Source organism: Adiantum capillus-veneris, chromosome 30 (assembly GCF_014529385.1).
Source record: "Adiantum capillus-veneris isolate H3 chromosome 30, ASM1452938v2, whole genome shotgun sequence".
Taxonomy (NCBI): Eukaryota; Viridiplantae; Streptophyta; class Polypodiopsida; order Polypodiales; family Pteridaceae; genus Adiantum; species Adiantum capillus-veneris.
The window spans coordinates 76327891-76345276 of record NC_140960.1 but is presented as its reverse complement, the minus strand read 5'-3'; the positions used below and the strand labels follow the sequence as shown (position 1 = coordinate 76345276).

At 45.2% G+C, this 17386-nt stretch overlaps 1 protein-coding gene across 4 annotated transcripts in view; it reads left to right on the top strand.

Annotated features, from left to right (window-relative positions):
- The window catches only part of LOC147418237 (chromophore lyase CRL, chloroplastic-like), a 57730-nt gene that overhangs the window by 20084 nt on the left and 20260 nt on the right, over positions 1-17386 (top strand). For all 4 annotated transcript variants that reach the window (XM_086507485.1, XM_086507488.1, XM_086507487.1 and 1 more), the window contains exons 2-7: positions 10610-10659; positions 10850-10910; positions 11022-11057; positions 11143-11193; positions 11345-11437; positions 12915-13019. In XM_086507485.1, the coding sequence (XP_086363611.1) occupies positions 10610-10659; positions 10850-10910; positions 11022-11057; positions 11143-11193; positions 11345-11437; positions 12915-13019 (396 nt within the window). The remainder of the gene's footprint in view (positions 1-10609; positions 10660-10849; positions 10911-11021; positions 11058-11142; positions 11194-11344; positions 11438-12914; positions 13020-17386) is intronic.

The following is a 17386-nucleotide window of genomic DNA, read 5'->3' as shown; positions in this document are numbered from 1 at the left end:
AAGCATTTGTTCTTTGACCTCAGGACCTTCTTTTGCTCTTCCGATTTGCGAGGAAAACGTATTTTCCATTTCTTTGCTGGTCCCTTTTCTGATTCAGCCGTAGCTTTGTCTTTCCTTGCGTTGGCGGGCTCCTGAGTTACTCTAGGAACCTCCTTGGGAACATACTTCTTCGCTGAATTTTTCTTGGCTGATCCTTCCTTGACGCCAATATTAAATTCACAATCTTCTCCCTTGAGCAAACCATTGCCAGCGTTAACTACCTCGATGAGCTGCGTCAAAGTAGTGACTTTGGTCTTCGTGCAGTACTTTCTCAATCCTTTGGGTACGCCACAACAGTATTTTTCAATATGTTCTGTCAATGGCACAAACCTATAGGAAGTTACTGGAAGTAGAGCTTTCCAAAACTTCCGATTGTAGTCATCCAGATTCTTGCAAGTAGCAGCATTAAGCTGGTGCCATTCTGTCATGACATGTGCTTCAAAGTCATCAAATAACCATGCTGTTGCAAAAATCTGCTTGAAGTAAATCCATGTGGACGGAGCTTGCCCTTGAAGCAATAAAGTTGTCCACCATTGTCCCGCATTCCCTGTCAAGAAAGTGGCTGCCTTGCGGACCTTTGAAGCCTCTGTAAAGTTTCCCCCTGCATAGGCCTTGTCAAACTGCTGGAGGAATGAGAGAGCCTTGTTCCTGTCATCAAACCCTGTAAAGATCGTGAAAGTCACACCTTTGCCGCCACCTTTGCACGGAGTTGGCCTCTCCAGCGGCGTTAAATTGTCATAGGGAAGTGAGTGAAACATGGGAACACTGTTAGGGTTCATTTGTGTTCCCTGACCGCAATTAAGTTGACCTGGAAATTCCATATTTGGCTGCTGATTTGTAATTCCAGCCATACCAAAATTTGCGTGTGGAATCCAAAATTGGCCCTGAGTCCTTTGAAACCCTGGTAGCATGCCTGTGACACCATACATGGGGTTAGGCATCATTGTTTGAGTACCCCCGAACACTGTTCCTGGTGTGTAAAACTGATTTCGAGGTGCATGACCAGCCATGCTCTGGAATACTGATCCACCTCCAAAATAGCCAGGGTGTAGTGAAGGTGGAGGGAAGACTTGTTGCATAGCCTGTAGGTTCCTTCCTTGCCAATAGGCTGCTGAAAAGTGGCTGGCTGAATTGGTACAGCTTGAAAGACTGGCATCTCAGCCACCTGTTCTTGCACCTTAGGCACATGTTGTGGAGACTGCATGTTCTCCGTCAAGTGTACAGGTGTTTCCATTGACTGTGCAGTATGAATCACCTGTGTTCGAGCCTTAACAGGCTTTTGAATATGATACAGTGACCCAAGTTGCTGAGATGGAAGAGGAGGTTGCAGAAAGGCTAAAAACCTCGGGTTCTGCATTACTTGTGTGAACATAGCCACAGCAGTAGCCAACTGGGTCCTGAATATATCATCATCCGTCTGTGGTGGTCTTGAAGACTCACCCACTTCATGTGTCTGTTGACCTTGCGAAGAGGAAACCTCTTCAATCACATCATCTGGTGTGTTAGCCATAATTGCAATTTCCTGTGTCTGGTCTATGATCCCCTGTGTCTTCAAGCCCAACCTGACCAAGGCTCACTTTTATGGGAAAAAGTGATTTAATCCTGGCGATGGAACCATGAAACCGGCCTGTACTTTCAAAAAGGGAGGTAGACTTTAGACTTAAACCTTATTTGCTTTCACAGTTCACCCATTTAATTTGTCGCCCACTTTACCTGTACTTTCAAGACACAACAAAGGGGAAAGGGATACAGGTTGCTAGAATGCACCTGTATGAGAAGACCGACACCGGATTGGCCCCTAACTTAGGTGCCCCTTTCGGTATTTCTTTATTGTTTAAAAGAGGGAATAAACGTTGTGGTTCTCTACAAGCTGCCTTGCACAAGCTTGGCTGAATTTCAACTGTTCCGGTCTGATTTCGACAGCATAACTGTACTAGGACCCTTAACAGTCAGTATTCTTACGCATTGAATGACTTTCCCGACGCATACGGGCACTTTGCAAAAGCTGGCGAGAATCTGCAGCACGCTGAATTCTCTGTTTTCAGCCCCGAAAATGCGCCAGATCACTTGTACAACGGTCCCCTCGCGTCCTCGAACCTCCTAGGGGTATTAGGGTCCGTTTAGGGCCAAAACCCTAAACCTGCAAAAATACACAGCAGGCTGTAATTTACTGTTTCGGGCTCCGTTTCCTGGTCGCATCCGTAGCAAGTCCTCGAGCTCCCACACCTGTAGGGCTACTTGCCCTTTGAATCGGACGAGATTTCTGGCGTGAAACCTCTTCGAATTCACTTGTACCTGCGGGGGATTAGCCGCTAGCTAATCCAGTACCTGTGCAAGAGGCTCCGAATTCACCTGTACCTGCGGGGGATTAGCTGCTAGCTAATCCAGTACCTGTGCAAGAGGCTTCGGCAATCGCGCATGAATCCACACAACTGTACATTGGTCAATTGAAAAGCCCACTAGAGGGGCATAACATACTGCCATGGGGGAGAGAGAGGGCAATGTGTAGCATGCAGGGCATCACTCCTAGCACCGCACTGTACATAAGAGGGAAAGGAAGCACTCCATAGCTCTTAACCTGTGACAAAAACTGCAAATGAGCCCCTCCCTCCTTCAAATTCAGCGCCACTTCTTCATGCATGAGGAAAGTGCACAGAAATGTGCCACTTGGCACATTTACAGCCTATTTCCCGTTTCGGTTTGCCGCCTAAAAATCTCCCGACCGGTTGCCGAGTTGACTTCACGGCAGAGTAATAAAATGTTCCCCTTGTCATTCCGGAGGTAATGACGCAAACACATTTTCAGGTCCCAAAATAGCAGTCCCCTAAATTTTAGGAGATGCTGCCATTGTATCTTTCTAGGTCATCTGCCATTGTATCTTTCTAGGTCATCTGACCCTCTTTGTACACTGCAGCCACATCAAAAATTGAAATGTAGCCTATGTAGCAAAGGATTCCACTTTGGCTAGTCAATGACCCCACTTTGGCTAACCATAGTCCTTGTCCAACCTTAGTGCTCTCTTGCCCTCAGGCGTGGACTCCCTCTGAACAGTTCCACACTAGCTATGCAATGCAGGGCAGTTAGATTTCCCGAGGGGTGTTTCCAAAAAGTGAAAGTAAATAAATAATAAGAAAGAAATCAACAAAAAGGATAGATAGTAGTCACACGCTGGTGACAGTGGTACACTTAAGACTCAAGTTCAAACGAAGAGGACAACAAAGAGAAATATATGTTAGCTATTATGAAAGATAACTAGTGCTTTTGGATTTAAATGTAGATCAAGTGAAACAACTCTATGCTTTGTTAAAAAGTTAAGGATGATGTGACAAATGCCTACATAGTACAAGGGCTACACCCATTATTAGGATGGGGATCGTTCTTATATAGACCTTTGTTTAATTATTTTTTAAGGAAAAGCAACATTAACCCATTATAAGGATCCGGATCGCTCTTATATAGACCATTGTTTAGTTATTCTTCAAGGGAAAGCAAGATGAGCGTGCCACACTAGCCTCTTGCTCCATCCTCTTGCTTTACCCATTTAGCTCCAACTTTGGTAGCAAATCCCTTTATCAGGCAAATATACCAAAATACTCAGCATGATCGGTCAATAGGTATAGCAACGCATATCAAACCTATCCTCATCTCCTCTTTGTAATAGTGTCAAATTTGCAAAGAAAATTAGTTAGATGAAAATTACGCATTCTCAAAATGCACCCCTCCGCAATTCTATTCTTGATATAGAAGGCCACAATGGGATCTCACCTTGTTAAGAATAGATGGGGGGTGGTGTTTTTTTGCTTGGCAGGTCTTTTTCTAGTGCTCCGTTTTTTTTTGACTTGTGCCGTGCGAGGTTGATGGCAGTATTTGGATTGCCCTTTCTCTCTCTTTTTGTTTATGTAGACATATTTCGAATATTCACAGAAGCATATACATTGAATAATGCTACTTAATCAAAGGTAGTGTCTTTGTCTACTGTAGATGACCTTGTTTCACTACTTGGAGATCTTTTTTCACAAAACATCTCTCTTCAAGGGAAGTCGTAAATTGTTCCCACGACTTGTACTGACAAGCTCACAAGAAGCCGTAAACTGTTCCACAACTGGTACTGACAAGCTCACGAAAGGGCAAAGGAGTGACCAAATCTATAGGGCCACACTACCACCAGGGAGAGGAGAAAACATGGAGAAAGGGAGGGTCCACACTCCAACCAAACCTCCTCAAACTGTTGTCATTGTTGGCTAAGGGTCTGGCACCACATGCTCCACCTCTAAACCTCATCCAGGGAATTCGGATGATCAAACAAGAAGTGGTTCTGGAGATAAAAGTATCCCCCTTTGCCCGTCAAAGAAAACTCCAACACATGCAGTGTAACATGCACCTGAACTGCACACTGGAAGAACAAGAGTCAACTGAAGTCGAAATTGGAACTTCCACCCTTAGATGGAAAATGAAAAAACATGGAACATCCTTTGCTTCAAGAAGGGAAGAAATCCCCCTCTAGAAGCACTTGTTGCTTCGAATTCTAGAAAGAAGACCAAGAGTGTAACAGACTTGGACACCCCAAGTTGGGAATCTAGCACGACATGTAAGAAAATGCTTAAAATCCACTTAACAGAATCTTATCACAATTTAATAGAGACGACACAGCTCGACATAGTTCCGTGCTCAGAGGTATTGGCCCCAAAGCGTGGCGCTCCTTTCGGTATTTATTTTATATTAATAATTGAGCAAAGTACAAATTTCGAGGGTCCTCTTTGCTCAGTGCTCCCAGGCAAATCTGAGAGAAGAGAGGCCTTGGTTACATACTTATAGGCTCTGGGCCTTCTCAAAAGCAATTACATGAAAAGCTTCAGGCTTAAAAGCATCTGGTTCAAAAATTGGCGCCTCAAAAGCTGCCAGCGCATATCGCGGAATTCGTACAATGCTACTTCAGGAGTCAGTAAAAATTGTCGAAACGTATTACGCTTGCAAAATCAAACATAAGCCAGAAACTAGTTCAATAGACATTGACTCTAATTTCTCCTAGGAGATTCTTGATGAAGGTGGACCTACGTCCATAGACGGAGTTGGACCATTGAAGCAACCACAGATCACTTTGTGTCGCTTTCGACGCGGCCCAAAGAAGCAAGCATTGCAGACCTTCATGAAGTTCAAGTATCGCACGACCCACGTATCAAAGTGGGCCGGCGAAGAGTCCTTCCCAGGATTCAAGACGTTGTTGGCGATCTCCCTCGACGCCATACAGTTCGGTACCAATACCTCACTTTGAAAAGGAGGGGATGTCACGTGCACTAACCCTATGTGCATGTGGAGAAACTACTTCAGGTCTAGGGTTCAGGTTAGCTTAGGAAGTGTTCTGGCACCTTTGTGAGCCTGTGCGCAGGCCGTGCATGTCCAGGCACTTCGAGTAGTTGCATATCCTCTGGTTGCACATAGCATGATCATCAGCATTACAGTCAGTACCCATCATGAGCATTTTACAGGGCACAAAACCTATTTTCCCTATTTTATCCATTTTTCACTTATTATTAATAAGTGACTTTGTTGGGAAACTGGGTAGGGCAAATTTGCTAAGCTCTATAAAAGAAACCTAGCGCTAGCACTTTCTGACAGAAGAGGCAGCAGAAGTTCACCAACTTACAATGCACCTTCTCAGCAAGACCGGCAGGTGACCCAGCGTTTCCAGCCAACAACAAATCAAGACCAGCGTTTTGGCAGCAGATCAGGCCTAGCGTTTTTCATGAGCAGTACCAGATCAGCCCTGGCGTATTTGCAGATCCCAGACTCAGCCTGGTGTTTTTGCAGTTTGCAGACTACTCTAGCATTTTGCAGATTCTCGACGTTAGATCAGCCCTAGCATCAACGTTTCCAGTTAGACACCGCAAAACCAGCCCCTAGCCTCGCAGATCTCACCTACCCGCAGCAAATCCTTGCTGCCCGGTCAGATCAGCCAACGTTTTCAGTTTCAGCCTGCTATCCACAGATTTCAGGCATCTGCGTTTTCAGCGCATCGTCGTCGCCATCGCCGTCCGCGCCGACACAGTGTCAGAATTTAGCAGTTAGCAGATTTGCAGATTTCAGCCCCTAGCGCTTTCAGATTTCAGCCGTCTCGTCGTCGCCATCAATTTCGTCGACGATGACATCGTCGGCAAGTCCATTGCATCTAGACCATTGTACCTGATTTGTGCAATCAATAGCATAGTCCTCTCTCGTCATAGAGAGGGGGGTCCTTGGAGGAGGGTTTAACAACCGTTTGGTGTCGTATTCTTCTCTCTCTCTCTCTCTCAGCACCTACATTCACAGTGTCATTCACTTTGTTTGTGATCATTACACTCTCTCACTAAAGGAACGGAAGGCTCTCCCTTCCGCAAGTAAAAGGAACCTTGGAGCACAGTTCGGAGCATTCATCTTGAGCAAAGTTCAACATTCACTTCCGCTGCAGCTTACAGTTCGTGTCACAACAAAGGACCACGGGAGGTGCTCCATCAACTGTGAGAGAGAGAGAGTGTTGGCTTTCCAATTAGTTTGGGGATTATGCTCACGAAACCATTAATGCCAAAAATCATATCACATCCTGAGAGAGGAGTCACTTTTAATAAAATGACTTATAAGAGGTGTTTCACACGCGAGGTCGAAAACTGGAACCATGCGGTGGAAAATGCTCATGCTTGGTACTGTATCAAGATGCGTATGATCCTGGGTTGTGCAATTAGAGGGTATGCAGCTACTCTAAGTGCCTGGACATGTACGGCCTGTGCACAGGCTCACAAGGTTGCCATAACACTTCCTAGGCTACCTAAACCCTAGAAGTAGGAACTTGTCCACGTACACATAGGGTTAGATATGCACGTGACAGGTAGTGAGGTACATGGCTTCATTGTAGTTTGCCAACAACTTAGGGTAATGTATGAAAAATGCTTCATCAACCCACATTGCCTTGTGGGTTCCTCGATCTTTGAACTTCGAAAGGTATTGTTGTGCTTGCTTCTTTGAACCATGGGGAACCGATGCAGCAAAATTTGCTCCAGTTCCATGACTTCTGCTTCATCAATGATCTCTGGTTCTATTTCTTCATAAATGTCCTTTGATGGGTTTCCTTGAAACAACTTCAACCAAGAAACATGGAAAACGTTGTGCATTGACCGTGAGTTAGGCAATTGCAATTTCATAGAAATTCCTTGTGAGTTGGAGAAGATGCTCTCTATAGAAAGCCATCTTCATGCCCAACTTCTGTGTTGGCTCTATCCATGTCCTCTTGGTGTCCAATTGGGTCAGATTTGGCAGTAATCTCCACATGAGTAAGGGACAACGATGGTGCATCAAGGGAAGCACTCGAAAGGAGGCAAGCTGTCCATCTTGAAGCCATGAATTTGAAACCATGATGTCATCTGTGCATACCAGCATGATGTGCCCCCCTGTTACCATGTCAAATGCTTTGCGGAAATCCACAAAGCTACAATAAATCCATCTCCCATGTGCCCTACCCTCCTCAATGATGGCTCTGACTGTCAGAATGTGGTCAAGAGTGGAGAAGCCTCTCCTAAAACTGGCATGTCCCGTTGTCCGTATGCACTCTCTCTGCTCATCTGCTCAATTGCTACTCAAGGATATATGCATACAACCGTGCCAATGTGTGTCCAATCATAATAGTACGGTAGTTTCCTGGCCTCCCTCCTGATACCTGGGCTGTACAGTACTGAAAGGAGACGGAAAGTGTCAAGAGAGCATGATCCACTGCTACACCCACTGGTCTTGGTCCTACTGTGAAGTCCCGAATGTAGGGGATGAAGCTCGGATGTGCCATGACACAATCCACTGTGCTGGCCCCATGTCTATGGGGAAAGCATGTGAAACCGGCCGCTCTAGGAAAACATTGTAAGCCATTAAGTATCGCCAGACCATGTGTAGTCGCCATCTCCGTGAGATGTCTCCCATACTCTGTCTGCTCTCTATCTTGCGAATGTCAATCAAGCCCCAAATCTCCTACATCCAGCTCTCTAAGCATCTCCTTTGAAGTGTCATAGAAGACTGTCTGAGCATTGCCCGTGTAGGCATTGAAGTCCCCTAGGAGGATGATGTCTCCATCCTTGGCAAACTCCCATATGTCATTGTCTAGGAGTGAGAAAGGTGACCGGCCTCTAGGCTCACATAGATTGATGTACTCGGGGGAAAGTAGCATATGGCAATGTATAAAAATCGGCGTGTGTCAACCCTCAGCCTCACCCACATGTATCTAGCATGATCATCTCTTCATACAATGTGTAGAAGTGGTTGTAGCTCCTCTCTGAATAATACTGCTACTCCCCTCGATCCTTTGCTCTCATGCTCAGATCTTGTGTTAGTCGAGGAAGCTCTCCCATCTATATCTTGTCACATGTGGCATCATCTGTCTAGGGGCCTGATGAGTCTCTGAGAAGAATATAATGTCCCTGTCCCGAAAGCATCCACGTCCAATTTGTAGATCCATTACAATTCCAGGCTTCCATCTTCAGTATGGTCCCATAGGTCTCACACCGTCATGTAGAGCGTCGCTCTAGAATCACCACCCGACCATCTCTGTAGAAGGCAATCTTTCCCTTCTCCCTTGTTGCGGTAATTTTTGGCATCATCTCTCTCATGTGAGCTAGTTGCGAGAGGGTGAGATCATCACTCAGAAAATACTTGTCTTCTTGAGGGTTGGCCTCTTCTTCAAGAACTCCTCCTCCCCCTCCAAGGAGGGGAAACGTAGTATGAGTACTCTGTGCTTTGAGGACTCTCCTGGGCCTTCACTCCTCTTGGCCACCCTCCATGCCTTTGTGTGTAAAGGCTTCTCCATTCCCATCATGGACATGAGACTTGTGACCTCTTTTTCAATATTGTTGACATCCTTGAGGCTGATGACCCTCACATGCAAGGCACGTAGCCGCCTTCTTTGCTCTTCTTCGAGGGTCATGTTAATGATGGCAGGTGTAGAAGAAGCCCCTTTACCTTTCCCTTTCTTGGCGACCTCGATCCATTTCTCGGCTGCCTCCACTTTCTTTTGTGTCTTGGTGATGACCTCGACCCAAGATGACTTCTTTTCCTTCTCCTTCTTGATGACCCGCACTTGTTCTTTGATTGTGTTCAGCTCCTCCATCATGGAAGGCTGAAATTCCCCTTCTTCAAGTCGCCCACTTTTGGCTTCAAGAAGCTCACCTTGTAGATTTTGGATGATGGAATCTTGGATGACCACTTTCTCCTTGAGCGAAGTGATCCTCCTATGTATGCCATCTCTTTCTTCGGTCCATCTTTGAAGAATAGTGCTCCTCTCCTTCCTCCACTCTTCCTCTTTGTTTCTCCATTCTCTCATTTCCTTCTCTGTTGCCCCGACACCTCTTCCTTGTCCGCATGAAAAAGGCTTTGTGGGCGGCCGGCAAGGGATGCATCTTATTACACGTGGGGAAGCCATTGGCACTTCTACGATGCTTCCCATGAGAGAGAGAGAGAGAGAGAGAGAGAGAGAGAGAGAGAGAGAGAGAGAGAGAGAGAGAGAGAGAGAGAGACTAAAACAACAAAAAAATACAAGAAACCCTAAAAAACAGCAAGAAACGCTTGTGAAACACAAAAAAAAGAGAAAATCGGCGTTAAAACTTAAAACAACAGCAAAAAACAGTTTTGAAACCCTAAAAAACTGCAAAAATTGTGACGAAACCCTTAAAAACAAAAAAAAAAGTTTTGAAACCCTAAAAACAGCCAAAAAACAGTTTCGAAACCCTTAAAACAGTAAAAACGTGGTGAGGAACCCTTTAAAACAAAGAGAGAGAGGAGTCCAAACCCTGAGAGAGAGAGAGAGAGAGAGAGAGAGAGAGAGAGAGAGAGAGAGAGAGAGAGAGAGAGAGAGAGACCTGGCAAGCCCCTCGGAATCTAGCTCAGGTGGTGTGTTGGATCGATATGCTAGAGAAGAAATAAGATCGCGCATAGCCTCTCGCTCTTGCTCGGGAACCTCGGCCTCAGCCGTTCGTTTTTTTTGCTTGCCTCTCCCTTGGCCGCCATTAAGTTTTAACATCATAATATTCTAGGTTCCGTGTCACTTCAATGAATAAGGGTTGCCCTAGATCAACAAAAGGGACGGCCTTCGTTTGAAAAGATCAGTTTGAATTATGAAGTTCAAAATGCATTCTTCCTGTCCTCCTTTTGACCAATCATCGGGTACCCACTCTGATGTAATTCTACAAACTGCCTACTTTCTTCGCGCCTCAGTTGCTGGAAGCACCCCTTTGACTATAGTTGCAGAACATACCTTTGGCAACTGCGTACCCTTGGGTAGTGTTGTATTGTAATTTTGAGGGCTGCTCTCTCTGGGGTTCCTCTCTAGCTTGTTGATTAGTCTCCATGTCTTGCAACTGTGCTTCGAGATGTTTTCCTTTCCTCTTTAGTAACAACATTTGCCTTCAAGCTTGCTTTTTCTAGTTGTACTTTCTTGAATTCCTGCAGTAGATATTTCCCAGGTGTCTGCTTGACTAGGAAGCAAGGGAAGGGGATTTTAATAGTCCTGTCTTATATGAAGCCAATTGATAGTCAACATTAATAGGGCCTTTGTTTTTTGTAGTTCTCAACGGAGCAGGCAACTCGTAATCCAATGGCATATTTCAATCTCAGGTTTAATGCTCATTGACATGGCTCAACAATTTAACTTGCTGAAAGAACTATGTTTTCGTGTCTTGTAAGGAAGAACGTGCCCTCTCTGAGTTTGTGTTGTAAATTGTTTGCTAGGACTATCTCAAGTCAAGTCAGCAGGTGTCAATAGGTGTGTTACTATTTGAAGTATCACAAAATCTTATGTATTCAGGATGCTCACCTGCCCTGCGACCGTCCTTGCAGACAGCTCTCGGGTTCTCTATTTTGAACAGGTAGTTTCTGTCTGTTTTTGCAGAGTAATTATGTCTTTCTTTCCCATTTATTTATGTGTGAAGCTTGTTTGTTTCTCATTTTTTTGGTCTTTTTTGGACAACCGTGTGAAGGGATTTGGTAGGACTCCCGAAAAACCTTATCGACAGGTGATACAGTCGGTGTTTACTGTTGGCACGTTATACCTAGGTTACATATCAAGTTTATTGCGTTAATAGTGTTCTTGAATTGCAGAGATTTTATAAAGTGAAACCATGCCCTAATGAGATGAAATGCGATGTTGAGGTTTGTATTGAGTCCACTGAATTTTTCCTTGTGCTTGTAATTAAATTATTGTAAAACAATCAGCTAGCATTCCCACCCTAGAGTTCAGTTCATTAACTTGATGCAAGAGTCTGGGATTTTCTTGATTCAAATATGGACCATTATTGGGTAGGTGGGCTCTTATGCTGTCAGGGATGTAGAGGAATACAGAAATTTCTGTGACAGACCAACGAATCAACGGCCACAGCCAGAGGAAGTAGTAGGGGTATGAAATCTGGCATTTATTAATCTATCGCTCTGTAAGCTTTTCTTCATCCTTTCCATGCTCTAAAAGCTGTGTTTTGCTTTTGAAGTTTTTATTCTTGGACTAAAGAATTTATTATGAATCGTGAAAAGTGAGAGATTTTTGCGATTTAACTTCTAGTATTGGCTCGCAAGAAGTATGAATAGATATGAATCTCGGTCGTGGGGTCAACTCTTTCCGCCTCTGCCTAGAGGCTTTCTTTGAGTTGTCTTTCTGTCCCCTCCCACCCAGACAAATTTGTGTATCGCAAAAGGCATGACACTCATTCCCTAGTTGCACCAAGCTAGGGGATGCCTATGCTAGAAGGCTTCTACTGAGCTCAGACATGATGAAAACAGTCTTTCTGTTCTGGAAGTATTCTTGCCAGAGTCAAGTCTCTTTGTTGTACATTTGTGCTGTTACATCCCTTAATGTTGATTCGCCTGGAAAGTTATAAGTCTCTGGGTACTAGGCCAAAATATGATTTGGGTTGCTCAGGGTAACGAAAAGAGATGAGAATTCCTATTTCACAGTAAAGTGAGGGTAGTCAATTTCTTCATGATGCCATACTTGTCCTTCTTATCCCCAATATTGAAGATGACCAAGTGCATCTGGAAAGAGTTTGTGAAACTTTTGTAACATTTCTTATAACAATTCCAAAGAGGTGGTATCGTGGTAGTGGGGGAAATGGAAGTGGGTTGCTAGACCCAACGAGCAAGGAAAAATTGGAATACTCAACCCAACAACTCATGCGGAGGCCCAACATGCCAAATTCATGTTGGCAATGGTGAACCAAGATCAAACCTGGGTCATTATGACCTGGGATATGATAGACAAGGCAAAGCTCTTCTCCTAGGGGACCCATGGAAAGTAGTTCACAACAAGTTGTTCTTCAATCATTCGCCATCAGACGAGTGTGTGTGGGGGTGTGTATGATGTATGGATGATCGTGTGAAAGGATGTCCGTGTGTGGATGAGGATGTCCACATGGGCCTCTTTGGCTTGGGCGAGGAACTTGCAGCTACAATCAAATTACCTGGTCTCATCTATAGAGAGAGGGAGGAGCCTTTGTATTCTTTTGGGTGAGGCCCAAGGGTAAGCTACCGTTTGATGGTGGCCAAACCCCTACTCTTAGAGTTATCCTTCATCCCTTTCTTACGATACTCTTAGACTATTTATGGAGGAGATACTTGGTAGGCAGTTTTCTTATTGGGCTTCAGGCTTGGTATCTTATTTTCTAAATGCCAAAAGAGGGCTAAAGGGGCTTTTGGAAGAGGGGTGGCTGGAGAGATTTCTTACTTCTTCAGGAGAAGCTCTTGGATTGTTTTAAAAAGCAAAGTCTTCTCATAAGATCAACAAAAGCACATGATGAGAAGTTTTCACCTTAGATCCTCATTGTTGAAACTCAGTCTTCTTCATTTAATCTTCTATTTTTTTACAATGGATTTATGTTTTACAGGATATGGCAGAACACCTCATGTCTGTCTATTTGACTCGCTGTAAGCGAGGTCAACGATGCTTGTATGAAGGATCAACCCCTCCGAATGGCTTCCCGAACTCATGGGTAAGCTCTTGTACAGTCTTTCAGCCTTTTTCTAAAGAAAGCTGTTGAAGCAATGTGAACCAGAACCAGTGTCATTTATTGCAATCCTATTAGTACTTTGCTCCAGTAGATAATGTGTTATGGGTTTTTGATGCTTACTGCATACCAGCCATCCTAAAGCATGTCTCTTGTTTGGTTGTGAAATAGAGCAGTAAAATGTTTCTGTGAAGCTTTTAATTTTATCACAGGGATTTAATTTTGACTTGTCATAAGCACAGGGGCATTCTAGCAAGTTGCTTTAGATAGGACATCAAAAGTAGTGCTTGTTCCCCTTAACTGCTTGATGACATTCACAAAGCTGCACCTCCTGAGACCCAAGATGTAGCTAAACAAACGTACTAAAATAGGTCTATCTTGCCTTTGAACTCTTTATAAGAAACAGTCAGTTATAGCCATATGCAACGACTTCATAGAGAATGTCACAATTCCATAGAGAGACTGGCATGATCCTATTGAAGTTTCATCTTCTGTACGGTGGTGGCTCAAATATCTCCCAGGAGGAGATTAGGGAGTGAGGGCTGTTTTGTGGCTGTGCCGTCCGTATTTGAGGTAGACGTACTATTTCGGGCTATACAAGCCATGTATGTGCTCACCCGGTAGCTTATATGAGGCAGGACCCGTGTTCCTAGGATTTCCCTGGGTCAAAGTCTCTATCTCAGATTTGTGTTGGTAGGTGACCAAATCTTGTCACTTTCTAGTTTATCACTTATTATTATAAGTGATGTGGCAGTTTTATGGGCATCCCTCTATTATAGACTCGTGGGGTTTTTTTATGTGGGTCGGTCTAGTGCGAAGGATCCTATATAGGGACCCTTGCGCCCCTTGTATTCATTTATTCCAATTTGGGCAGATTATAGCCAGCATTTTGGAATCTACTCTCTTCAACGTTATCTCCACCCCCCCCCTCTCTCTGCTCTCTCTCGCTTTTGTTCACCCTCCTTGCCTTGCACCTGCACGCCATGGCTACACCAAGGTGGCACCCACCATAGCTGCTCCTAACACTAGGCCAGTTGGAGTAGTAGTTGATCATGCTATCTTGTCTTTCACTCTCACGTTTAGTTCAGCACAGCTCCACTAGAAGATGTCTCCACACACACGGCTGGTATACCTTCATGAAGGAGATGGATTTCGTGTACACGGATGAGATATACAGGAAGCTATGCGCTCAGGAGCCAGGACGACCACTAGATGAGCTCATATAGAGACGCTTCATGATGCAGCATCAGAGGCATATCCCCACATCCAGCCTACACGGAAATGTTCTGGGAGCATGCCTCAGAACAATTGGTATGACGAGGAGTATAGAGAGACGAGGATCAGATTGCAGAGGGAGGTGATCATGGGTATCACCACACATAGACAACCACGGATTGTCTTTCGTCGGCTAGTGCGACAAAAGAAGAGGGCTTATATATCTCAGCTAGAGTGGCTGTCACGAGGACGTGGCAGCTGTTAACTATGTCACGAGGACGTGGCAATTGTTAACCTTAGTTGTTGGTTTCTTTCCAATGATTTTTGTTTTATTTTTGAGACCCTCTTTTTGAAGAAGCAAACGGTTGGACATTGTATGGCCAATGTGAACGATAGTTTCATCCGCAAACGGGAAGTGGTCGGCACTGGAATTCGTATAGTAAGAGGATGTCTAGGCTCAGAGCAAGATCATGTAGGTCCCCCCGTCACACTTAGCAAGTTGGTGGATACTAGGAAGTGAACTCAATAAAGGCATAAGTCAAGGTGGGACTACCAAGAGAAAGTATCCGATAGTTGGGCCACATTGCACTTTTGGATGCGGTCCCAATGACGATAGATGGTCAGATGACTAGTGGGAGCCCAACGGAAGCATCTCCTAAAAATTAGGGAACTGCTATTTTGGGCCATGAAATGTGTTCGCGTCATTATCTCCAGTATGACTAGGGGAACATTTAACAACTCTGTCGTGAAGTCAACTGGGCAACCAGTTGGGAGATTTTTAGGCGGCAAACCCGAAATAGGAAAATGCTTGTAAATGCGCCAAGTGGCACATTTCTGTGAACTTGCCTCACAAAGGAAGAGGTAGCGCTGAATTATAAGCTGGGAGGCCTCATTTTTGAAGAACTGTCACTGGTTAAGAGCTATGGAGTGCTTCCTTTCCCTCTATGTACAGTGTGGTGCCAGGAGTGATGCCCTGCACGCTACACACGTGATGCCCTGCACGCTACACACTGCTCTCTCTCTCTCTCTCTCTCTCTCTCTCTCTCTTACGTGCAGTTATGTGATGCCCCAGAAGAGGGCTCTCTCCCTTATGTGCAGTTATGTGATGCCCCACAAGAGGGCTTTTCATTTGACTGATGTACAATTGTGTGGGTTCATGCGCGATTGCCAAGGCAAGAGCCTCTTGCACAGGTACTGGATTAGCTAGTGGATAATCCCCCGCAGGTACAGGTGAATTCGGAGAGGTTTCATGTGAGAAATCTCGTCCGATTCAAAGGGCAAGTAGCCCTACAGGTGCGGGAGCTCGAGGACTTGCTACGGATGTGACTGGCACGCGAAACGGAGCCCAAAACAGGGAATTACAGCCTGCTGTGTAATTTTGCAGGTTTAGGATTTCGGCCCTAAACGGTCCTAATACCCCCAGGAGGTCCGGGGATGCGAGAGGACCGTTGTAGAGGTGATCTGGCGCATTTTCGGGGCAGAAAACAGAGAATTCAGCGTGCTGCAGATTCTCGCCAGGTTTTCCAAAGTGTCCATATGCGTCGGGAAAGTCATCTATTGCGTGGGGATATTGATTGTGAAGCGCCTAGTATAGTTATGCTACCAAAATCGGGCCAGAAAAGGTGTATTTCAGCCGGGACTATGCGGGACAGCTCGTAGGAAATCACAAGTTATATTCCCTCTGTTAAAGAATAAAGAAATACCGAAAGGGACGCTAATTTTGGGGCCTACAGGTCGTTGGTGTTTGCTCGGAGCATTCTAGCTTCTGAGCTGTGTGTGTACTTAAGTGTTAATTCCCGTTGCAGGTTTCGTTCGCACGTTCTCTCTGTGTGTGTTTAAAGTAAAGAATTTCGGGTGAAAGCCAACGCCTACCGCCCCACGGGCCCCACGGGCCGGTTTCAGTGGGATCTGTATAAGTTGTTTATGAGTCAGGACTCAAGCGAGGCATGAAGACTCTTCTATGAGCATTCTCCATCACCAGCCATCACCTCCACAGAGGCATGGGGGGAATATCCCACATCTCTCCACATAGCATCAAGGCAGCCACCTTTGGCGGACCCATCGGAGACATGCCCTAAGACAGGTACTTTCTTTACTGCTAAGAGGGTAAGGAAAGCCATGGACGGGATGAAGACATGGAGAGCACATGATCATGAAGGTCTGGTAGCAGAGCACTTCATCCATGCCAAAGATATGCTTGTAGAGCTTCTTGCTATGATATTTAGTCGAGCTTTGTATGAGGGTTTTCGTGAGACTTGGAGTATGTCCACGATTGTGCCTATTTTCAAGTCAAGCAATCCCATGATTCCCGGAAATTATCTCACCATCATGGTTGGTCGCAGGCTGTATGCATCTATTCTTGAGAGGGAGCTAAGTAAATGGGTAGAGAGAAAGGGCATACGAGCATTTGGGCAGGGAGGTTTCTCCACTCTTGACCAGATTCTGACACTCGGAGTTATGATTGAGGAGGGTGACACCATGGCACAAGGATCTACTGTAGCGTTGTGGATTTCCGCAAAGCTTTTGACATAGTGCCGAGAGAAAAACTTATACGCAGTCTACAGGACATTGGTGTGCCCACAGAGATGATTTGGGGGATCTTGGCTTTATACAAGGTAGTGGTAGGGTAGGTACGCACTACTGAGGTATGTCTGACATGGCCCACTCCACTATTGGAGTGAAGCAAGAATGCCCCCTATCTCCGACTCTTTTTGGGATGTATGTGGATGAGTTTTCAAGCTATGTAGAGCGAGAGGGAGACAGAGGTGCTCAGCTAGTAGGGATATATATTCCGATGTTGCTATATGCTGATGATATTGTGTTGATTTCTGACTCTCCAGAGGGGACGCAATGCCATTTGGATGCTTTGCACACATGTTCTCATGATAGTGGATTGTCTGTCAACCTTGGGTAAACCAAGGTTCTGGTGTTCAACACCACATCACAGTGGGTCAGGAGGTCAACACCCACATTTACATATTTGACACTCTAGTGGCTTCAGCTATGCTTTACGGAGTTCAGATATGGGGACCCTCAGTAGACCACCATGGCAGATCTGGCAGCACGGATGGCTGGAGATGTATGAAGAGGCCTGATCTCTATGATTTCTCGGATGATTCGTGCTAAGGCCTCAGTGC